Source organism: Hyposmocoma kahamanoa, unplaced genomic scaffold (genome assembly GCF_003589595.1).
Source record: "Hyposmocoma kahamanoa isolate Upper Pololo Valley unplaced genomic scaffold, ASM358959v1 94, whole genome shotgun sequence".
Taxonomy (NCBI): domain Eukaryota; kingdom Metazoa; phylum Arthropoda; class Insecta; order Lepidoptera; family Cosmopterigidae; genus Hyposmocoma; species Hyposmocoma kahamanoa.
The window spans coordinates 3,259,364-3,285,041 of record NW_020654878.1 but is presented as its reverse complement, the minus strand read 5'-3'; the positions used below and the strand labels follow the sequence as shown (position 1 = coordinate 3,285,041).

At 35.2% G+C, this 25,678-nt stretch overlaps 1 protein-coding gene across 2 annotated transcripts; it reads left to right on the top strand.

The window, feature by feature from the left end:
- Window positions 1-1,563: 1,563 nt before the first annotated feature.
- On the top strand, window positions 1,564-23,472 carry LOC113237806. 2 transcript variants are annotated; one of them, XM_026474477.1, is made up of 9 exons: window positions 1,564-4,535; window positions 4,763-4,872; window positions 5,482-5,684; window positions 8,628-8,794; window positions 10,880-11,019; window positions 12,089-12,226; window positions 13,678-13,936; window positions 15,932-15,995; window positions 23,116-23,472. In XM_026474477.1, the coding sequence occupies exons 1-9, from the start codon at window positions 1,710-1,712 to the stop codon at window positions 23,145-23,147; spliced, it is 3,939 nt and encodes a 1,312-aa protein (XP_026330262.1). In that variant the 5' UTR covers window positions 1,564-1,709; the 3' UTR covers window positions 23,148-23,472. The 2 variants fall into 2 exon arrangements, with proteins under 2 accessions (XP_026330262.1, XP_026330261.1); XM_026474476.1 differs by lacking the exon at window positions 23,116-23,472 and having other exon boundaries at window positions 15,932-17,105.
- The last annotated feature ends 2,206 nt before the right edge of the window (window positions 23,473-25,678 follow it).

Here is a 25,678-nt window from a genome sequence, read left to right as displayed (position 1 = left end):
CTACTTTGTGAACTACGTGTGTGACACTTTAGCGATGGGCGAGTTCAGTTATTTAACTCGGTTAACTCGAGTCACTCCTTTAACGAGTCAACTCGAGTTACTTTTTCATTAACTCGAGCTAACTCGGTTGACCCGGCCCGCCCGCCGCCGAACCGAATACTTCATTCATACTCGAGTCGCGAGCGATGGGCGAGTCGAGTTACTCTCACGAGTCAACTCGAGCTAGCTCGGTCGGTTAACTCGAGCTAGCAGTCAAGTCAACTCGAGTAACTCGAGTTGAAACAAAATACAACTCGTCATCGCTAGTGACACTCAGTGACACTCACAACACACCATATGGTGAAACTGACAGGACTCACACACTTAGGGTGGCTTTCCACCGGCGAGCGAGACGAGAATAACGTATGTACAGGGTCAAGAAGCACTTTAAACTTGACACTTAAGATTTAAATTCAACTCTACGCTGCTTACGATAAGACCGGTTCAAAGTCAAAACGTCCTTGACGTGCGCTTGACTGTGCAGCATAACATTACTTCGCTATTATTGTCATGTTGTATGCATAACCGAACATCTCGTCTTGCTTCGCCGCGCCCGGTGGAAAAACATTTTTAGATGCTAACGCATGGGCTGTCATTGTCACGAAATAATTTTCATATATATTTCTTGTAGCCTTATTTGAAATTGTTCAATATTAAAATAATGTAAAAAAATTACATAAAAATAAATTGTATAAATTATACCACACAACTAAAGAACTCTAAATAGACTTATATGCTAATAAGAAATACTTAAAATTTATTTTTGCATGGTTCATTACAAAAAAAATGTGAAATCCCTACAATAACGCTGAATACTATTATAAAGAAAGCTGTGATAAAATCACATAAAGCAAGAAAATTCTCTATCGCAAAATACACATTTTTTTTGCAAAAGACGGAGAAAAAACATTTAAGATCGATTTCTCAATGAGTTATTTAACTGGTACCACAATGTCAATGTCCTATTAAAAACATTAGCCAGTGCTCTTTGGAATTTGACATAAAAATTTCATTTCACGCATACCTCGTTTTTGGTCTTCAGTTCAATAACGAAGCTTTCATACAAAAACAACATGCCACGATGCGTGAATTTCGACTGCCATTTACGTTTAACGAAATACAAAAGTTTTGTGTGTGAACCTGTGAACATGTCTGCAATATGTCTGACTATTTAGAAATATTTTTAGATTTAGCTTAGTGGCTGTAAATAATTTAAACGTCTATTTTCGAGCAATCCATGCCATGGATTATACATGACAAACAATAAAAAGGTGAGTCCGTGCCCCGTTGCTGCGCCTTGACATCAAAATGTACTCACGTCTTTCTTCCTCGTACATAATGCTCGACTTTTTTATGTCTCAGTGGCCTTTATCTCGGACTTTTGTTTTCTTTTGTCCTGTGTTGATACGTTGATCGACTTTGTGAAGTGGAAGATTGTGAATTTAATATTGTATATTTATATAGCTTATTCTGTTCGACAGATCGATAAGGAGACTACTTACAACGAAGTTATATATTGTCGTCCGTGCGAGAGACGTACGTGTGAATAGTAGATGTGCGTGTCTCGGACATTGAGCGTAGCGCTTCGGGCGCAACGTCTGTAATCGTGCGCCTGCAGCACCTCCGCCCTCTGTACCACTGTAGATATTGCTGTACAAATTAACATAAATATGGAACAGCAGAGGCAGTGCCCTGTCTGCACGCTTTTCTTACATAATGGGATGTCCCTCGAGGTTCACCTGGACACCCACCCTAAGGATCAGGTCATTAAAGCGCTGTGTAGTAGTCTTTCGAAAAATGTAACCTATGGCAGTAGAACACCTACACCTCTGCACTCAGAGCGATCCTACAGAAGTAGATCAAGGACACCAGCTACTGATGACAGTGGTATGAGGTGGAATTCATCTCGCAATAGTGAACATGAGCGTTACTGGCGCAGGACACCCAATAGGTCTCCAAAAACTTCTAATCCATCTCGAGATGACACCCCTACTTCAGAGGACCGGAGGAGTTTGGGAGAAGTGAGCTATGAAAACAATGCCATAACCAATTCGGGTCAATACTCGGGCCATTCCTATATAATGAAAACAGACAAGAATCTGCAAACCTACACACACAATACTCCCCTGTCAGACTATGACCAGCAGTATGGATATTACCCAGAACCACAGGAAGATAGGGAGATCAAATATTCCCGTAGTGCTGAATACAGTGCTATTGATAGCAATGTATTAAATTATGACACTCCTCCTTTAGCTCCTAATATGAAGATGCACAACACAATGTTACCAACAGCATCTAGAAGGAGTAATGACCTTGTCAAATTGCTGCCAAAGTTAAATAATTTTCATGTAAAATCAAACATGGGTGGCATGCAATATCTGCCTGCAGGTGTGAAACCAATGCATGTGGTTATGCCACCAACACCAACTTTTGTTCAGAAGAATGTCCAAAGTAACATGATTTTGACAGGGAATTTGGCGCCTTCACAAACTCTCGATAATAGGGCTATGGCTCCAGTTATAGCTAGCAACCAGTTCAATCAAATGACTTCTGGTACTTTTACTCCTGGAACCACCGTAGTAACTCAAAATTCTCAAATAATTTACCGTGAAATGGTTCACAACATTGATGGTAAGCCCTTCATACCAAATATGCCTGCTGTGCTTAGTGGACATGAAAATATAACTAATGTGGCTCAGACCAGCTCATTGTACCAGAATTTGATGGTTATGGACCAGTTTGGAAACACCTCTTGCATGTATGCAACTCCTCAACAAATGCAGCAGAAACACTGCAATACTCCTATTTACTCAAACATGCCTCAACCATCCCCTACTGAAGTAAATAATGATTTCAACAAAACCCTTATCATAGAAGTGGGTCCTATTGTTCCCCCTCCCACAATTGCATCGACAACATCACCTTGTATACCTCCCATGCACACACCAACTCCACCACCTTCAAAAATAAGGAAACACAGGTCAGACAGAAATGAAAGTAAAATTGAATCAGGAATTACCAAGGGCCTGAAAATTCTCAGTAACATCAAAGTAGAAGTTCCTGTTCAACATAGCAAAAATATGCTTAATACTATCATGGATTTGACAGGCCCTAATGACACTGAGTACCAGACATTACCAATCCCCCCTGAGAAGATACTTGCTGATGTTGAGGATACCAAGAGAAGTTCTTCCCGAATTCCTGATGAATGTGCCCAATCTTCAAATATAACCTCTGATAATGTTTCTAATACATTCTCTGTGATAAAAAATGTTGGAAATCCTCCTTCATATAAAGATTCCATTAAACCTATAGAGAATAAAATAGAGAATGAATCTTCAGACAGTTTCCCTGTTCCTGACTTAATTTGTAATGAAAAACCATCCATATCACCTTGCAGTGAACTCTCAGAACAGGGAGACAATTCCACAGATCGTACGTCCATGTCACCAAAACCACAGATTTGCCAAAAGCTTCAAACTAATGAAAGCAATTTTGAGAGAAGGGCCAAGTTGGCACCCAGAATATTCAGCAACCCATTGAGGTTGAACAATATTTACGTAAAGAAGAACAAGAAAGTCTTGCAAATAAAAAATGCTAAAAAATCATTCACACCAGCTACAACAACATCTATGACAATTGTGAATGATCCTATGCCTTCATCTTCAAAATGTGTGCCAGAAAACTTTACAATGAACAAACTTAAACAAGATATTAAACAGGATGACATTGAAAAGAGTACTTTGACTACAGTGTCCATTGAAAAGATTAAGGAGAATGACGATCAGCATGAGTTTGATGCTGACACTGAAGAGCAGTCCATGGATATTGAGCCTGTTCCTCCATCAAGTACTAGCAATTCCAGTCATTTTGCAACTAGCGTCGACATAGTGCAGGTCAAAGAGGAAATAAACACGAGTAACGAAGGTGCATTTAGTAATGAAGCTGGTTCTTCAGACAATATAGCACCTTTAGAAGCATTGCGACCAATCAACGTCATTACATACGGTAATATGAGTGCGGCAGATTTCGACGACGAATCAAATCACAGGGAGCTTTTAGAATTGGAAGCATCTTCGAAAAATAAACAATTTGTAAATATGATGAATGATAATTATTTTGGCGATAACATTTATGCGGATTACTTCACTCCGGACAAAGTGGAGTCATTCGACAGAGGATCTTACGCGAAGGAAGGTGCTAAAGAAGGTATGTCTATATGGGGTGAGCCATCACAAAAGGAGAGCGAGTTTGTGTTACCGAATTTTATTCACGAGAGTTACAAAATAGCTGAGAGTCATGGAATGGATTATTCTGAAATGGCAGATGGGGATGGCGATGGGTACGAGAGGGACAGCAAGGCTGACGTACTGAGCGAGGGTCGCAGCGATGGCGAGCCACCATTGAATATCTGCGCGGATGAAAGGATGCCGCCGCGAGGGGAGCTCAGTGGACAGGAAAGCAATGGAGACATGGAGTCGCCTTGGAATGGGGTAAGAACTACAGTTTTTTGTATCTACTTTCAGTCGAACCATGTATCGCTTTATATGTAGCACTCAAAAAAAGTTGACCGTCGTCGCCACACATCTGGACAGTCGGGCTGCGTTTGATTATTATCAGCAACTAAAACACAACAATGAATGGTGCGAACATCTATTTATATTTATTTTGTCAATTTGTTTTCATTTAAAGCATAATATTTGTGTTTTGGTGATAACAGATGTACACTGAGGTGACGCCTTCGGAGCCCTACGATCTGATCGCTCGCGAGAGTTGGGTGTCTGACGGATCTGAAGTCGATTCTAGTGAAAAGATGGAATCTTTAGCATTGTAAGTTACTTTATGATATCGAGTTCTTAGGTTTTCGCGATTGTTACACATAGGAAATGAAACTATTTTTCCGGATTTAAATCGCGTATATTTGTTTTACGTATATTTTTTTGTGTACCGAAACGTCAGTTTGTTTGAAAAAACAAATGTACGCGATTTAAATCCAGAAAAATAGTTTCATATCTTACTTTATGATTTTTCATGTCGTTTTCGGAACTATATTTGTATTTTTTTAAATCTTCTGTGACATGCTGATACTTCATGGTGGCTGCCTTCACCACAAAGTTTTTTTTTTATAATAACGCACACACTCAACATACCCCGCACACATAACACCTGATTCGCGGGTGCCTTGGACACAGATATAGACATATATATTTGAATTATAGAATGAGTGTGTTTATTGATTAATTGTTGTTGTGATCTTAAAACGTAATTAGGTTGGATAAATGTCTGGGGATGATCCTAAATAGGCGAAAGGGTTTAAAAATAGTAAAAAAGCCAAAAAAGCCAATGTATATAAGTGGTCTTTATTAACTGTGGTCAAGGATTAAAATAACTGTTAAAAAATGTGTAGCTTTTTTTTAAATATACATTTTTCCATTTCAGGGAAGAAGATATCAGATTTCCACCACCAAAACCGCCCCGTGTATACACATGTACAATATGTGGTGAGAAATTGCCATCAATCAAAGAACTGAGGACACACAAGGCGATAGTGCACGATATTCATCCACCTACTTACAGTCAGCTGATGGCTGAGCGCACAATCAAGAAGGAGGAGAAGCAGGATGAAATTATGGCTTTGCCAGGTGAGTACTTACATCATATACTCAATACATTTATTGCATTCATATGGTACATGTCTTAAAATTAACATAATGCTACACATATGAGCCCTTTATTAGAGATAACAATAAGAGCAGAGGTAGACCGAGGTTTCAATTATTAATTAGAATGTCGAATAATAATATGAAATAAAAATATGTCATATAATAGAAATACGTCCTATAATAAGCAGAATTATGTCACTTGAAACTTTGAATTTAATTAGATTACAATAGAAAACTTTATAGTATATCATTAATATTTATTTATTACTATAATTTATTATAATATTATTATTTTTATTTGTCATCAAAGTATTCATTTAAATTGTAATAGCATTTATTAATAAGATGTAATTTGAATTTATATACAAACAGTGAATACTTTTCCTCGTTTTTAATAATGGGCGAGAGCTCCTTGAATATCCTCACCGACATGGAGTAAGTAATTTGCATACTATAACATTATTTACCTGCAATAGACATGGCTATAAATCATCGGAGCAGGAGTGCGATATTGCGCTCTCTCTACCATTTACCTAGTGTTGAAAGTTCGCGACACGTGCGAAAACCCGTTATCGTTAAAAACAATGGAGTCACTTGACTAAGGGTGCGCGGTCGGCTGTCGTTTGAATATCGCAACCTTTTTCATTTTCATACCATTGTTATCAATGATTTATTAAGTTTTTTGGCGAATGTTAAAGATCCCCTGAATTTAATAAGTTTTTCATCACACTTGCTCGTAAATAGTTTGATTGCATAGTGGCTAACTTGATTATAATGCCCCAAATAAAAACTTCCGGCCTTTTTGCTTCTCATTACAGCCATGGTCAGTAATAATTTTTTTTTAATTTGTAGCACGACATACTTCCTTACATAGGTCAGGTTCAAGTTAAGTAAGGAGGTTACTTCAAAATTAAAATATTTGCCTGGAATGTTATCTAAACAGAAATTTTATTGCAATTCAGACACATATTACTTAAATACTTAATAATAAGAATTTCTTATAATTGATTTTTTTTTGTATAATTTTTTTTTACAATCCTTGGCTGTATGTATGCTTTTTAGCTTTTCACAACATTTTAGTTCGAGTTGTATTATCAATGGAAGGAAGCTGGCTGTCTATTGATAAAAAAAAACAAAAACCCGCCTTTTGCAAAAACCATTATTGTTGTGTTGTAATCCATTTTCATACAAAATATAAACATTGTATTCATTTCCTCGCAAATGAGATGAAAAACATTGTATGTATCATGGACGGTAAAAAAAAAAAACCAAACTCGACTTATTATTAGCAAAGAAACTCTCGTTACTAATTACTTATTAACCGTCTTTAACACACAATGTACTATTTCGCACACCTTCCTGACTTCACTAGTTTTAGGTTTTTAATATTGTAAATTTGTATTGTATTTATTTCGCAGATAAGTTATTATTTTTATGTCAGTCTTTTGTTTTTTACGTTTTATTTTTCGTGGACAACATGTCTGAACAAAAAAGCAAATGTTTAACAATTTGCGACTACTTTTTTTTAACCCATTATAACAAATGAAATAAGTGTGTTTCCTTGCAGTGATATTGGAAACAAAACTAGCCATGATCGTCTTTTATTTCATACTTTGGTAGATTACTTTTCAGCCGGCCCTCGTATAAATATACGTGAAAGCTAAAGGATCTTAGCCCATATTTCTGAATTTTACAAACTTTGCTCAAAATCACGCAATTCTAAAAGACATTAAGTTCTATCGTCTATTGGTTTTTTTTATTATATGATTTTAAATGCCCAATTAAGATCCTCGTTTGCTCTTTAATACAAATTACTACAGTCTGTCTTATTTGAAGGAGTAAAATGACATTTATAGGGTTTTCATAAAATGTTAAATAGTTATGTAGTTGGTGTAGATAGTTTTATCGATAGATTGTGAAAGAAGATAAAATGACTGTATTGACATTTTGCCAAAAATGACTGAATTGTGAATGTTACGACGTTCTAATAATAACTAATTAGTTATAGTCAAAATAAGAATAAAGTTTTTTTTTAATTTATTCTTATTTTGACAGTTGGCCTACTAGTATCGAGATCAATTTATATTTAACAAAATTAGCCGGTTTTGATTATCTATATTGAATTTAAATGAAAAACTTTAAAATTATGTCTCCTCTTTGTATTTTTCATGAACATAGTTCTAAGTACAGAGTATGTATATATGAACTTTCAAAACTTGACAATTCTAATGAACTTGTGCTCAGTAATTGGATGAATAATAGTAATTGGTTGAGGATGATTCAAATGAAACAAGTTCGGCTATTTATTCCATAAGCGTGATAAATATTCAGCCGATAGTCGATATAATTTTTATCGACTTCAATCACTAGCTTCTCGCAAGCGGGCAACACTTTAGCGCAATTAACTGTCATTTCACTCCGTCTATCTATATTTTCATCTTTGTAGAATGGTGGTGGACTAGCAGGAGAATAGTTGCTTGTCCGTTGGGAGGTCTACGGTTCAAATCCTTCATCGTATTTATGACTTCAGTTACATACGTACATATGTGGATGTGTAAGTAGCCTCTTGCTAACTTTGAAGGAATACATCGTGATAAAACCTGCACGTCGAAGAATGTTCACAGCCCCCTAGAAAAGGTTTGAAGTCACCAACCGGTCTAAACCTCTCCTAAATGATTATCACTAATTACAGGTTTCTTACCACGATATGATTTTTTTCTCTTTTTTCCCCCCGATTTTTTGGAACGGTTACACGCTTCATGATCGCGGCGCTCATATCTAATCCACACGCGAAACTGAAGTCAAACTAATTTTGTTTTTGTTCTTGTAAGCACTAAGAAACGGATTCCACGCATTATCTAGTTTAACTGGTACTTTGTGATCTCGATGGCTTCAACCTAAACTTCGCCTCTTTGCCCTCAGTACAAGTCCCGGGCAACCTGTTAAACCTGGAATCCAAGGAGGCGATAACGGCGACTATGATGCAAGTGTACAACGACGTGATGGCCGACGCAAAGCCCAAGCTCGAAGGTCTTATCAAGCAGGAAGCCAAACGGCGACGAAGGGACTTCGTTTGTCCTACTTGCAAGGTTTGTAATGTGATTAAATAATTACAGGCCCATGGGACTTGTCAACTTACGTCTCAGGGTGACGGGCGCTGTGACAGTCCCTCTCAGATCTTTCTGATTTAAAGCTCTTGAGTGGCACTGGAATTGCTATGGACAGGCGGGTCGCTTACACCAGGCACACGACTTGTTCGTCCCGTCTCTTAGTGCCATAAAAATAATGTTTCGAGTATATACAGGGTGAAAATGTGAGACAGCACTGCAAGGTTAGCTACTTTCACCATTATAAAAGCTGGAAAACGGTCTTATAAGACTGTCTTATAGGTATTTCGATTCGCATTCGCATATTTTTTAAAAGTGGTATAGTCAGCAAGTTAAAAGGCAATTTTTGCAAAGCTTTTGTCATGCCATTCGATTCTGTTTCTGGTAAGAATAAAAATACTCTGTGGAACCAACTAAGGTAAGCATACTAGTAGTGTCTGCCGCAAACGTACCTATCGCAAAAGATTTTTGCCATCTGTTTAAGTCAGTAGGTCTCACCAATTTGCTTGGTCACAAACTAAGGACTATAAAAAAAAAAGCCCCGCATTATGATAACCCAGTTTTTTATTTGGTTTTACTCAGGTACAATTCAGATATAAACTAAAAGTATTTCATTAACATAGTCATTAGGCACACGACGAGAATGTATCTTACTGGATGTGAACAAACCATGCCAAATAAAATAAGTGTATAAACATTAAATAATTAAACCTAAAACATCCAGATAAGAACCTTATAGAAACGTGAATCGAACCTAAGATAATTTTGTGACAAGTTTATCTTGATCCAACGGCATGTGATGGATTTTCTAATATTATTTGCAAATTTTACAATCTAAAAAGGTGTAACTACCTACTAATACTTAATGTATTACTTGAAATTGAGGGTAAGTAACGTATACTTAACGTGAGCATATATTTTTTCCTTCAGAGCGGGACGCCTGTAAATTCATTATGGTTTTAAAAATAAAACACATCGCACTGTTAATACAATAGTGTTTTAACTCAAAAAGTGTATTTTTACAGAATCGATGAAAAACGAATTAGTCACTTCCCGTGAAATCTTAATAATCCAATTTTACGTTCGGCAATGGTAGAATCTTAAATTTCACATATTTTGAATTACAATACTATTGTAATAGTAGTGCGACATGTTAGTGGTAGTTACGACGAAATGTTTAACGATTTAAAAATAACATTAAAAAAGAACTAAAAATGTTTAATGATCAAAAATTTTAAGAAAGAATTCATCTTGTTTGCTGGATTTATATATTTTTGGCTTACGCGCCATTAAATAAAAAATATTGTCACCTGTGTCCTGTTTTGTCAAAGCGGGATATTTTTAAGTCTTTTGGGGACAGCGGGACACGTAGCTTTAAAGCGGGACTGTCCCACTCAAAGCGGGACTGTCCCGCTCAAAGCAGGACGTAAGGTCACGTTTTGTATACTGTACCCATTCTGAAAGCAGCATCAATATCAGTATTACGTTTGGCCTTTCTTGAGATTTTTCAGGCTAAAACACGCGTTAGACCAGTGGTTCTCAGATTTTTTTTCTCATAGACCACTTTCAAAATTTAGCTGGTTTCGGTGGACCCTCTGCAGCTACATTTCTACCATATACCCAAAACTCGACAAAAATGTGAAGATTAGATCTAATTATGGAAATTTGCAACGCAAATTAGTAGTTTTCGAAAAAAAGTGAGAATTTTATTGATTGTGCTGTGAGTGGATGTCAAAAAAGTAAAGACACGTTGTACTGAATATGGAATATGCAAGTTTTTACAAGTAACAGCCGCTGAGCTTCTTAAAATATTATCTGCTTGCATTGATAGGTGAAGTCAAGCCAACATTTTAGTTCTTCACTATCGAAAGCAGATAAATTTTCATGGACCCCCCCAGCTTACGAATGGTGAACCCCCATTTTCTTGTCACGCCAACGTAGACCCCCGCCGAGTCTCCCGGGGACCCCTGGGGCGTCCCCGGGAGACTCGGCGGACCACTTTGGGAACTAAGGCCTTAGACGAATGTTTCATGGAATATTTCAAAGACTATCTCGTGTTCTCTCCAGGTGGACCAAGGAACAGACGCGGCGTTTCACCAGCACCTGAAGATTCACCCCCTAGAGTGCCTCACGTGTGGCAAGTGCTTTTTTCGGCGTGCCAACCTCGCGCTGCACATCAAAACCCACCTCGGCATCAAAAACTACAAGTGAGCAAAGATCCTTTCGTTAATTCTTAATGACCAGTTACTGTTCACAGGGATGGTAGATTCTGCTTTGAAGCGGATGTACCTACACATGATATTTGAAGCGGTACACAGTTATAATTGAACACATGCAGGTGAAATTCAATGGATAGACGTTTGGTGACCTATTTGCATTGACTTACAAATAAATGGACGACGGGTCTAATACAAAAACCACGAAAAAAATGTCCCAAGTCAACCTATTCGAAATTTAAATTGTATGTCATCGCAGTATCGCGCTGTCCGTAGAACAAATGAAGACTAAAGCGGAGTGTCGCGCTCTGTATACGATTTTAGCGCCTTACAAGTGCGGACACTTTTTAGCACGGACCCGACGTCCATATAATTGTAAGTCAATGCCTATTTGTATTAGATTTTTTTTTGCCTCGTCAAAAATCAGCCTCATTGCTCAGCAGACTGAGGGGCATCACCAACACCATTTTACACCTCACACTTTATAGATATGATCTGCCTATTATGGAATCTTTCTGCCACGCTTTATAATTAACCTCTAACCTAGTCTTTACGAGTCTAAACATCGTCATCTAAATCTCAATCTAATCATCTTATATTACTTTGGTTGATTTCGCATAACGGTGAAAGCGTTGAATTAAACACTGGAAAAAATGTGTAATAAAATTGAGGATGTACACTGATATACTAAACGCTGTGAAAACACGATTCTTAAAAATTTCCACGATAGAAAAAAAACACAAACTTACCTCGAAATTTAAAAAGAAAACCGCTGTATTCAATACATACTTTACCATATATATATACCAATGATTTTTTTTATATCAACTGAATTGAATAGAACACGTATACTACTATACGATATACATTTTGTATACAGTTTGTAAAAAAACCTAAGCAAAATGAACCGTATTAGTACGGGATAAAAATTGAATTCGAGCTGAGGTAGGATCGACTCTTAAATTATATTATTCGTAAGTTTACTAACACCATTGGACCTTAAAAAAATGTGTTGTGTGAATAACAATTATATTATTATTAATTTGTGACGTATTTTTAGATGCGAGGTGTGCGAGAAGCGGTTTATGACTCGACAAAAGCTTGCAGAGCACCATAACGTGCACACGGGACGGACGCCCATCAAGTGCACACTCTGTGACGACACCTTTCGGAGATATTCCAACATGGTGCAGCACCGGTGTGTATTGTCCAATGTTTTATACAACTAAGACGTAATGTCGATTCCCTACAGAAGCGCAACAATCGTACTTATTTTATTGTATTATTCCGACATTTGTGGACCGATTTCGATGATTCTTTTTTTTATTGGAAAGTGGTATCTCAGTAGTGTTCCCATTCAAATTTGAAGAAAATATTCCACCTTTAAGGGTGGTAAATTAGGGGATGGATCCGTATTATTGGATTTCACTTTACGAATAGACGTAATTCCACGAACTTTTGAGGTCTTTTTTATAATATCTTGGCATGACACTTGACGTCAAGCTTCACTGGAAAGCCCACGTCAAGAAGAAACGAGAGGAACTAGACATTCGTTACAGAAATAATTATGTACTGGTTGCTTGGCAGACAATCTACACTATCTGTAAGCAATAAACTATTATTGTACAGGCAGATCCTAATGCCATTTTGGACCTATGGTATACAGCTCAGGGGTTGCACCGCAAAGACCAACATAGATGTTATTCAACGTTTCCAGAATGAAGTATTTAGATAATACAGAAATACGCCGAAGCCCACCAACGTAGGCTTCACCATCTCGTGAACATCGAGGCCATTCAATTCCTTGACCAGACAAATATCATAAGACGATTAAGACGGACAAAACCATATGAACTAATGTAGTGTTAATGTAATATTAAATTAATTAGTGCCAGTGACACTGAACAAAAAGTTTACATGATAAAAGTGTCTTCGTCTTAATAGATGATAAGAAAATTGCCAGTGGGTGAATTCTTAGGGTCGTATTCTAGAACTCTACTCAATGTTCAAGTCAGGACTTGAGCAGAATTGAGTATGATTTCAAGCACTGGAAATACGACCCTAATGGCAAGGGCTTGAGTATGATTTTCAGTGCTCACTGCAATACTCAAGTCCTGACTTGAGCATTGAGTAGAGTTCTAGAATACGACCCTTAGTATAATTTGTTTATTTATTAGATTAAGTGAAATGTAAATTACTTATTAGTTTTGTATTTGGCTGGATGGTAATGTATTTATGATGTACTTTATTGGTACCTTGTAAATAAATGAAAAAAATATATATATCAGCTCATCCCGCCCGCGCCCTTTTACCATCGGACATCCAGACATACGGCGGGATATCATCCTTACTTGATCGACATTCCCTTCAGGCGTACTAAGCGCTTTTCATCATCTTTTATTATGCGCACAGCCCAGGAATGGAATTCTCTGCCTGCGACTGTGTTTCCGCGCTCATACAACCCGAGTATCTTTAAAGTGCGACTGAATAGGCTCATCATCAATTATTAAAGCTTTGCAAGGCGTTGCAATTGTAATGAATAGGCGTCGCTTAATACCCGGCACTCGTCTTATTCGTCCTGTTACTTGATGTCATGAAAACGGTTTTAATCAACCTTGTAATGAATAAAATTTTAATTTTCCCCAACAGAGATCGCCATCACTTCCAAAAGAAATCCAAGGTGCGAGATTTCGTATGCCAATGCGGGGCCGTGTTCCATTCTCGAGCGAAGTTGCTCTGGCACAAAGAGACCCATGACGAGAAGCCGAAGGCCTGTCTGTACTGCAGTGACAAGTTTGTACACTCATCGTCGTTAACAAGACACGTGAGACGGACTCATAACGAATATTATTTGAGTGACAAGTTCAAAGGGAAGGCTGAGAATGTACCATGTCCCGTTTGTAAACAGGTGGGTCTTTTTAATATCTAGTAAGAAACAGAAATATAATAAAATTTAATTAAATAATTAATTCATTCTTTCATTTGAGTGATTAACTATTTGATTAATTTATTTTGGTCATTCATTAATTTATTTTGGTTATTCATTAATGGGAAATGTCAATCTCAAATGAAAGACTTATGTCAATTAAATTATTATTGAATTGATATTCAATTATTTTTTGTGAAATTACTGTGGAGTAATTTCACAAAAAATCAAAATCTTTGTATTAATAATTATAACAAACTAGTGGTAGTTTGTTATAATTATTAATACAAAGATCGAATACTCAGAAAAAACACTCAGAAAAATTCCTTTGATCCGGTCGGATTCGAACCCACGTCTTCTTGCATACCGTGCCAGACGCTATACCAACTAAGCCACGGAACGAACCAACGGACCTCACGAATTTTTCTATGTGCTTGCGTCGTGTCTTTGTACTTGGTCTTTCAACGATCAAAGGAATTTTTCTGAGTGTTCGATCTTTGTATTAATAATTATAACAGACTTATGTCAGTTTTAGGTAAACACCTATCGAACGTTACGTGTACGTACTCTGCTGGGCACTGTGTTCGGCGCGGCCTTGACCTAATAATTATTGTGTAATCAATGTCTGCGCCCGGTTGAAATGAGATGCCCGACACTAAAAATAATCCCAAAACAGACCCAAGTATTGAAATATCCCGAAACAAACACACAAATGAAAAATGAAAAAAGTTTATTTCTGTTTATTTAATTGTTTTTACATAAGGTTGGGACATCCAACTGTGACAGGAAGTCCCGCTCTTCCGTTATCCTTTAGTTGTAGGAAACAAACTCAATATAATACTTTCCTAAATTGCAAAAACTAATGAAACTAATTTAACATTTTACGCAAATGAGACTAAAAACTTCTTTCTTGAATATTTTTGAAAGACCCATATTTAATACTCAATATATTTATTGCATTCATATGGTATACATGTCTTAAATTTAAAATAATGCTACACATATGAGCCCTTTATTAGGGATAACAATATAACAGCAGAGGTAGACCGAGGTTTCAATTATTAATTAAAATTGTTATTTATCAAATAATAATATTAAAAAAAAAGTCATATAATAACATTGACTTCAATTATATGGACGTCGGGTGCGCGCTAAAAAGTGTCCGAACTTATAGGGCGTTAAAATCGTATACAGAGCGTCATTCACGCTTTAGTCTTCGTTTGTTTGACTGACAGCGAAGCAAGCAAAATTAGACAGTACTGCGATGACATTACAATTTAAATTCAACGTTTTAGCTTTTTCATATTCCTTTACATGTCACTACGTTTAAATAGGTTGACTTGGGACATTTTTTTCGTGGTTTTTGTATTAGACCCGTCGTCCATTTATTTGTAAGTCAATGTATAATAATAAAGAAATATGTCATATTATGAGTAGAATTATTTCACTTGAAAGTTTGAATTTAATTAGATTACAGTAGCATAACTTTATAGTATATAATTAACATTTATTTATTATTCAAATTTATCATAATATTATTTCATTTCATCAAAGTATTCATTTAAATTGTAACAGCATTTATTAATAAGATGTAATTTTTTACATCTTATTAATAATATCGTGTGACCATGACAGTCAACCGTGACCATGGGACCTGTAAAGGGCCCGAAACGTCGGTTTGTTTGAAAAAACAAATATACGCGATTTAAATCCGGAAAAATAGTTTCATTTCCTATGTGTAACAATCACGAAAACCTAAGAACTCGATATGTAATTTTAATTTATTTAGAAACAGTGAATACTTTTCCTCGTTTTTAATAATGGGCGGGAGCTCATTGAATATCCTCACCGACATTTATATCCCACTACCCGCACTGTTACCGTCGTTATAATTAAAAAAGTGTTCGCAAGAAATGCGATATTCATGATTTCACTAGAGATAGTCTGACATAGTGTTACTATATAATCTTTCTGCAGGTGTACCTCAGAACGAATCTGCGCGCCCATCTCCTAACGCACAGCGGCAAACGTCCGTACCTCTGTATAGTGTGCAATAAGGCGTTCACCACAAAATGGAACCTCAAACTCCACCGCTGGACACATATGAGCCGCTCAGCGAAGCCATACAAATGCTCCTTATGCAAAGGCGCCTTCATCCGCCAAACAGAATACATAGCGCATATGAACGCACATAAAAGCGTTCGACCCTATACATGCAACTACTGTGGCTGTCAATTCATTAGGAAATATAATTGTCAAAGACACGTCCGTGAACACGAGATGGCGAAAAAATATGTGTGTAAAGTACCGGAGTGCGGTAAGTCGTTTTTTAGAAGTTACTACTTGTCCGAGCATATGAAAGTGCACAGTGGTGCAAGGCCGTTTTCTTGTTCGATTTGCGGGAAAACATCGAGTAACAAAAGTAATCATAACAAGCATGTGAAGATCCATCATGCGAGGGAACCGATCGCTACTGAAGCGTAATTCTTGGGGTTTTAAGGAGTATGCTCTGGGCGCCACACTTTTATTAATATTACAAATGGTTAATTCATGTTAAGAACGCAGAAGATACTAGCCATATCACTGTTATTAATCCGTTCATGGAGAGAAAATGTCACTATTTTTCTTAGTGTAGTAGTGCTTATATTGATTCAATGTAAAACAGTGAATTTTGTCAGTATGTCGTTGATATTTCTCTATGGAGAAACAGTAAGCTGTGAACTACACAGAATACACTTGGAAATTGCAATGGAAAGTTCGTAGTTGGTTTTTGAGTACCATGTACTATAATATTCTGATATTTCATTTTACGGTTAACGCAGTTACTGTCTATGAGTAGGTTAAATTCGTGTGTCAGTTTGAATTTCGTACTGCATCTCACACGTCATGTTAAAGTTACGTGGTTGGTGAGTTTGTATTTCGAACTACATTTGACGTCATTTTAAAGCCATGTGATTGGTCAGTTTGTACTGCATTCTTAACGCGAATTAACTATGCAGGGTATAACAAAAACGTGTATAAAATACTTTGGGGTGCCATGACACAACTTGTTGCGCTTTTTTGTTTACACCTGTAGAATGTATTGGAATATGTACCTGTCATTTCCGAAATAAAAGAGAATGGTATTTTTTTCTATTTACTTATTTATCACCTGACTTTAAAACGAAGAAAAGTTTTCTTATTACCCTTACAGCCGTAATGGGTTTTCTTCGTAAAAAGATTTTAAGCATTTTTTTCATGTTTTCTGCCAATATATTAAAAATTACTTGTTTTATTAAAATATTTTCATGTCTAGAGCATTGTCCAAACGCCCTACTTGTAAATAATTAGTTAAATTTTGAATTGAAACGTGTAAATACGGACCAAAAGTGTAAATTGTCGAGGAGTGTAGGTAACGCATTTTACAGTAATAAATAACAAATTTTACGTCACACGACAAAATTTATTGTGTAGTAGTTAAAAAAATGTGATTTTTATATCATTTGTATTTGTTTATTTGTAACAGGTATTGTTCAGACTGCTTAATTAATGTGTTACAGGCCTACCGCTTAACTTAGTTGGCTCCTGATGTAGCTGCGAGATAATATCAACAAGATTTTTCTGACTATATTCAGTAACAAGTCACTCCTCCCTCACCGCGCAGCCACCTCAGGAACCGACTCAGTTAAGCGGTAGGCCTAACAGTGTCTCGATTGCAATATACAATTATACATATATACACACTTACCTGCGCATTTAGCTGAACAAAAAGAAAGTGATAATATTAAATAGTACTGTTTTATAAATAAATAAATAAGAAATAAACATAAAGTAGCACTTATATTATCAACTTTTAATGGACTTAGTCTTACTCAATCTTTATTGGAAAAAATACAAATTAAAGAAACTACATTTTTGTAGATTTTGGGACGAAGGAGGGGATCTGCTTACGTTCTTCGTCCGAAACAATTACTGTCAAATGAGTAATACTCGACCAATGAAGCTTCATTCGTATCATTGCGTCTTTTAATTTTGTCGGGTATTATTTGATTTATTTCATGTCAGACGGAGAACGAGAAGTAGATTCCTGAAACGGCTGAAAATTTAGAATTTATGACAGTTTAACATTTTCAATTTATATGAAATTTACAAGAACGCGAAATCATCCTCGAACCACTCGACACGTATTAGTAGGAACTTAAACTTAAATTGATGAAAAAAAATGACAGTCGCCATATTGATTACTCTCAAATTAGACTTAAAATGAGGAACGGAAAAATACCGGACAGACAAAAAACACAGTACACTGAAGATTTTACAAGAGTTTCACTAAATGTGCCAGTGTTATGTATTTCGTCGGGCTCTGGGGCGGTATGTTCAGATAACTTCTTAAAAAAGTTTTAATGACCCAAAGAAACGGAAAGAGTATGGACTGACATAAAAAAAGAAACTTACTGCTGTCATATAAATTTAAAACACAATCACAGTTTAAATTAATATGTTAAGTTAAATTGAAAATAGTTTATGTAAAGAAGGAATATAATAAAGATACCTGACGTATAGACGTCACCATAGGGTAACTGTCCTTACATTTGCACAAAGGCAAAGCTATCTACTAACGCGCCGATTGCAGTGCATTTTTATATTGTTACGTAGGTATCGAAATTATCTAATTTATCCATACAAATTTATTACATAAGCATTTTTTTAAATACAAACAAATAATGAAAAAAAATATGTACAATAACACGTTGTGCGTGCGCAGCGTTCAGTGTTAAAAACATTTACCACCAAAAACATAATCTTATCCAATAATACCTCAAGAATTTGCGCGAAAGCAATAATTTTTAGCCTTATTAATTAGCCGTAGTTTACTTCTAAATAGAGCTTATTTATCAGATGATTTTAATATTGAATTACATGTAAAATATATTGGGAGTATGTATATTGAAATTAATACTATAGAAAATGCATGGATTGCTAGCGATCCAGTATTGCTTATAAAAACAAATGAACAGTTAGTCGTTTCATTGATTTGTACTGGTCATATGAATCTACAAACGACAAGCTCATAAACGTGGAGTCTATTTTTAAAACAAGTTATCGACCCCTTTAGCACGAGTGGACTTAAGATACAACAAGTCGTACAATAGTTATTTAAAAAAGGTGAACCAGTTATAGAGGAAATATTATTTGCACCGACGAATGTTATCACTTGGAACGGCTGATCCTTTCTATTACAATTAGTGTAATAAAATCATTAAAATTTCATTTACTTAAAGCGTACGCGGATTTAATGATCTTGGTCCATTTCAGTTTTGAATTATTTCTTTACTCATCAGGTCGTATATATTTTTTTACTCTGTAAAATACAAACTACTGATTTTTTCTTACTCAGCAAAGTTAGACCCTCGTGAAGATTATCAAGTTCAAAGTTAAGTACCAGTACGAGTTGTTTGCGTTGTGAAGATGGGTCACTCTTTTGTCCTATTGTACTCGAAAGGTACAGAGAAAAGACGAATCGGTGCAAATAATATTTCAATTAACTCCTAAATTAAGGTCAATCTTGCATTATAGGAGTGTTTAATATTTGATACCGAATGCATTAAAATTTTTGTATTGTTGTGCCCACATCCGAAAAAGTTTCTGAATGTATTGCCAGTGCCGAATTTACCTATGATGCACACGAGTGCGGGGCCTTCGGGGACCTAGAGCGCAGCTCGCAACGCCTCCTAAGAGATAGATGCAGGATCGCTCGCGGCGCACGCGAACTAATCGGGTTATTGCTTCCTAATATCCTTCATAATTGCACCATTTGTTCCCGAATTTCCTATCACTGGGGAAAATGTAAATAAGTATCTTATTTCGATACCTCCAATGAACGCCGCACCAGCATTATTTTTTGGTCATTTCTGTTATTTTTGTAAACAGCCATCCATATTTATTTACTAATGTTATGCTCCCCGAATATTGGAAAAAAATAAGAATAATGAAAAAAAAAAACGAATTTTGTAAAAAAAGAAACAAAAAACAAAATAAAAACAGAACAGGTACAAATATTAAGTTAGCGTAGTGTTATTTGGAGATATCGTTTTGATTGATTATCTCTCAATCTACATGGGCTAGCGCCGGCGCTGAATATTATTACCATTTCAAGTAGAACCATTTCTAAATGTCACGTCAGTTGTTTCGATAAATGTTCACAGTCGAAAAGTAACTTATTTTGTATAAGCACTCCTCCACTACGGGACTTTGCTTTGTTTCAACAAATGTGTCTACTTGTAGACGATTGGAGACATTGCAACATTGGTAAAGCAAGTATGGTATCAATAGTTGTTACGTCCATTTGTGTTGTGGGATAAAACATGGCCACATGCTCGCATGCATTGCTAATATTTATATCACGGTCTTTGTTGCAAATGACCATTATATTAATGTATAACAGTGTTTTGTATAATGTAATTTGTAGTTGCAATAATTCCACTTATAAAGGAAAAAAGAAATATATATCATTCCAGCGTAAGTCAAGGCATTCGAAAAGGATGCACTTATACAAGAGGAAGAAACGGAAATATACTATCTCGCTCTGACGGATAATCATGTCCCTCTTGCACTAATGGTTGCCTTAAGTCTGAAAATAAAGTTTGTCGTGTGGCGTTGTGTGTAACGAGATAACGTTAGTCAAATTACTAAAGGGCATTTCAGTATAGGTACCCCGCTACTGTACTTTGTATTATGTTTACCACTTAGACTCGTGGGGATATGTTTAGTAGTACATTAGAAAGAAAAAGTATAATTAATTCATTCTGTGCTGTTCGAAATTCAAACTGACTAATAAAAGGCTTTATAGTATGTGATTGGTTATTTTGAATTTGGTACTGCATAAAAATGGGTATTTTACAATTGTCGTGTTTAGGTATTGCACAGTAAGGTCCATTATCTTACCAACGCGGAGCAGTGAGGAGATGTGTAATGTAATGTTACTGTATTTTGCCATCCTCAAGTAGCTCCATTAAAGTACCTAACTAAACGTAGTAGATGAAACAGCTGTTCTTCGCTCAATAAATGTGACAATAATGATGAAACTACGTAAGGTCGGGGTCGATTCGAGTGAAAACAACGCGGTTAAAACACGCAAATAATTTCGCAAGTCGCGCTGTATTTTTGTCTCTATTATGAGTTTATATTGTTGGAAGCCGCTAGCGACCGCGTCACACGTTTGTAAAGCTGTTAGTTCTTATTGTGGCCGCTAGAGGCGCTGTACAATTTGCTATAAAATATATTTGACTAACTCATGATAGAGGTATTGGACGATTCATTCGGTTAGATTATTAACTTATCGAGCGAAAATGCGCGTGCATGGCTTTTGTTTCAACCGAAATATTTGTCCAGAGCCTGGCCTTCAGAGTCATGGAGGTCACTCCATGACTATGAAGTCGTCTTAACTGTGATTTAAATAATATCATCTTTTGTGCAATTGTAATATTCATTCGTAATGTTTACAATTTGATACTAAACATATCAACGCGAGGCCTTAGCTCAAGCACTCATACAAATGTATGAACTTGTACATATTATGATTATTTTACAATTTAGTTATATTTATTTTTAATTTTCTTATTGTTAAATTCGGTTAATTACTTAGACAAAAAGTTAAATTTTTAGTGACCACAAAAAAAAACATTGACACAGAAATAATGCATCATCTTAGGTTTTCACGGTCCCTTTTTAATACTGTTAATTTTTGTCATTCAGTTCCATATTGAGGGGCAGTTATATAGAATTCACGAACGATAAAGGGGCACTATTAAATGACATCTAATTGAAGAATTTCCTTACTCTGCTAGGTGGTTTACAACTCTACCTCAATCTATACCTTTAGCATAGCCTCATTTCTAAAATTTTTTCTTCAACATCATTTTCGCTTTTCAAAAAATAGGAAATAATCGACAAAAATGTGGAATTACTTTTTATTGTGATAATAAAGAGATATAAAAAAATTAATTAAAAAGATTTTATATAACTGAAATGCATATTTATAATATCTATTATATCGAACTCAAATTCATCTGCAATGAACGAAAAGTCCATAAATAGTATAAAGCAATGATGAGAAAAACACTATGTATTATCATGATGATTTATTTCTGTGATCAAAATTTTACAAAAAGCCTAACATTAGTGATTGTATGTATTTTAAGTTAATTATTTTTGTTAAATTGTTCCGAGTACTTCCAATGTGAAAAACAAATGCAATGTGCAATGAAGCAATATGGTAACATTATGTCGTAACAGGTTTAAATGGCAGATAACAAACTTAAGATAATAATACCCACTTATTACGGGTCAAGGTAGGACACCCTATTAAAAAAAATCGGACAGTTTTAATAAATTAGTAAAAGTGAGAAATTGTAACAAAAAATTGTGTAACTATATTTTTCGGCGCTTAATATTAAAGATAAAAGGATCTATAATGTGACTAAATATAACTCGGTGTTAACTCATTTAAACCTGCGTGCGACGTAATTGTCGTTATGACTTATTGTTGTGACTACTGTTGTTGACAATTTAACTTTATTAACTATACAGTTGACCAGTTAACAAAGACGCATATGTTAACTAGACAAAAATTTATGACTAATTATCATAGATGTGTTTGTTAACTTGTCACCAAGTTTCAATATCGATAATTTGTTAATAACACAATGACTCACACCAGACGTGTTCAACTTTGTAACATCGTATTATTTCATTTATGCTACCTTTCAAATGAATTGGCTTATGATGACAAATTACGTAATTTGTTAAATAAACTGATTAAAAAACTATTTGTAATATCACATAAAGTTTGGCTATTAATTCGTCTATCGACACAATGTTGCTAAGAAATTATTATCATATTTTTATTTCTGCTCGACTACAGAATCGATAAATAAACTCATGTATAACAACAGTGTTATACATAAGTTTATTTATCAACTACACATAGACATTGTAATCATAAGTCATTCTTTTGAAATTAATTTTATGTTTTACACGTTAAACAATGATCTCGTATTAAATAACATAAATCACTTCAATTTATATCATTTTCATTTGTGTGTATCTCTATGGTTATTAGAAGAATTGGTTATTTATTGTATAACTTAAGTTTCCTTAGTCTAATTTGTTTTCGCGTTCAGGTATTGTGTGCTCTTATCTTTTATTGAAATAAATCTAGAATTATCTCGTTGTTGATGTACTTACTGTTGAAAGAGGGTTATGAAAATTAACAGTGTGATATATATTTTTTCATTTCACAGTATTTAACAGGGCGCCATCTTTGTATAATGGCGCCCGAAACGGGTCTGCGCTCCATTTTTCAAATTTAAATTATTATCGACAGCCTACGTTCATGCTGTATTTTTTTTAATCATGAACGTGCTTTCAAAGTGTATAAGATAATACGATACCTGACCGTTTATATGTAAATACAAAATCTAATAGATTATTTTGTACGCAAGGGTTGCACGAGCTCGGCGGGGTCACTGGACTGAACAGTTTGTGTCTGCAATAAATACTTTAAGGACTTAATGTCAGTTCTTTTATTTTATTGTCTTGCATTAGTACACCTGGAAACGCCATGTTATAAGAGCGCGTTGGTTTAACGCATTGTTAATGTCTCAAATGTATTTCATTTAGGGTTTTACGTACATTTAAAATATATAAACAAATATTACATTCACTATGACGAGAAATTTTGACAATTTTCTATTGTTTCGGTTTTTATTGTAAACAATATGTCTAATATTAGCCTATTCAAAAAATCATAATAGGGTAAGTATAAATATTATTATGTTAAAGCTTGTTTTCATGTCACTAGGAATTAGGTTTTAGATATACAACTTACAAGACCACTTATTTGACGCGTGTAATTCTTTACTAGTAGCTGTATTTAGAAATGTTATGTTCTAAAGATTTGGCCACTAGGACATGAAATGTGTTATTATTGAGATTAGAAAATTCTTCAAATAAAATCTTTTTAAAATCTGTTCAGAATAAAAAAATTTGAAGTATTTTTTTTCAGAATAAAAACTTATTAATAAAGTCTAGATCTAAATCAATTTTACCGCGACCGTACCCGTTCGCTTCGGGTTTAAAAAAAGAAAATGCTTTTGTCTAAAGTAATAAATAATATACTTACAATACTTTTGACTTTAAACATTAAAATTAAACAAAATAATATCACACCACGCCGGGTGAGTGACCTGAAAAGAACAAACGTTTTTACAGTAACTAGAGCCTACGATAACCTCATCGCTTTTGCGTAGTGTTCATTAATTATTATTTTTAAACTTACACGAGATAATGCTTATCGGTGTAGTAAGAAAAAAATCTAAAAATTCCAGAGGGGATTGTTATGTAATACATTGTTAATAACAAAAATGTAGAACAACTAAAGGTCGCGTGGTCAAAACGTCTGCAATGTAATCTTGAATGGAACATAATAGTCATCTCTGCTCAGTGAATATAATAGTCAGCCTGTACAGGGTTATTTGTAAAGTACTTACAACCTTGTAGGATCAATTACTATAAACATCATAAACAAAACTTTTGTGCAATGATTTTTCACAAAATATAATAAATTTACCAAAAATAAACTTTTAAATTTTTATTCGTTTTGACGCTTTATGCCAGAAACGCAAAATCCCAAACGGGCAGAATGTCAGATTAGCAGAATGCCAGACTCGTAGAATGTATTTATTACAATGACATAATAACAAACTAATAATGTCCAGTAGTGGACGTCATTCGTCTGAAATAATGAAGCTAGGTCCTGTAGTTTTATTTAATTATTTAAAACAAAATGTAGTTTCTTTTCCACTCAGCAATAACCAATTTGGAATTTGTTCGTGCGTCACAAAGAGGGAGGCCTGTTCCTGGCAGCGACATCTGTCATTTTGCTAATCTGGCATTCTGCTAATCTGACATACTGCCCGTTTGGTTTGCGTTTCTGGCATAAAGAGTCAAAACATTTTCATTGTACCATCTGTCACTTAGATCTTATTTGGTAGAAAGGTTAGAAGTTCAACTGTGCAAGCGTCCTCCCCGACGTAAATCCACCTCTTTCCTGCATTTTGCACGCTAGCGCTTTCTTTTGTTACGACACAGAGTTATATATTTTTGTTAGAAACTAAAATCTGACGAATAATTAAAGTTATAGAACAAATGTTGTAGTTTATGATATTAGTAATATGGTCCTGGGAGGTTGTTAGTATTTTACAAATAACCCTGCCCTGTATAGTCCCACCGCTGGGTGCAGGCCTCTTCTCACAATGACTATTCGCAAAGCAGATTGGTAACTTCGCACATATCATTAATCGCTTTACAGATGTGTACTGGGGGCCTACCACAACCTCTTAAAACAATATTACTTTAACGTCATATTGACTTTTCGTACCATAACGCGCTTAAAATAGGCTTATTGTAATGTTAAAACTATGATGTTTTATTGGTAGCTTTGTAACTATTCATTCACTCAGTTCGTGCTATGATAAAGTAATATTGCTCTTATGTCAAATTTAGCAATCTTAAAATAGTTACACGGATGTAATGGAAACAATATTATTTTCAGCTTTATTGTCTTAATTTGTAATGATTAAAAGTTTAGTTTAACTTATTTATTTAAATATGTATTTCTCTTAAATATACAGTTTATTTTTTATTTAATAACACGTAGTAAATAATTTTTCGTTAAATAAAAAT

Excerpts from the sequence above, each read along its gene's own strand:
- LOC113237806 (XM_026474476.1), top strand. The coding sequence starts at position 1,710 with ATGGAACAGCAGAGGCAGTGCCCTGTCTGCACGCTTTTCTTACATAAT. Across the intron at positions 4,536-4,762 it reads TGGAGTCGCCTTGGAATGGG|ATGTACACTGAGGTGACGCC; the intron begins GTAAGAACTACA and ends TGGTGATAACAG. Across the intron at positions 8,795-10,879 it reads TCGTTTGTCCTACTTGCAAG|GTGGACCAAGGAACAGACGC; the intron begins GTTTGTAATGTG and ends TGTTCTCTCCAG.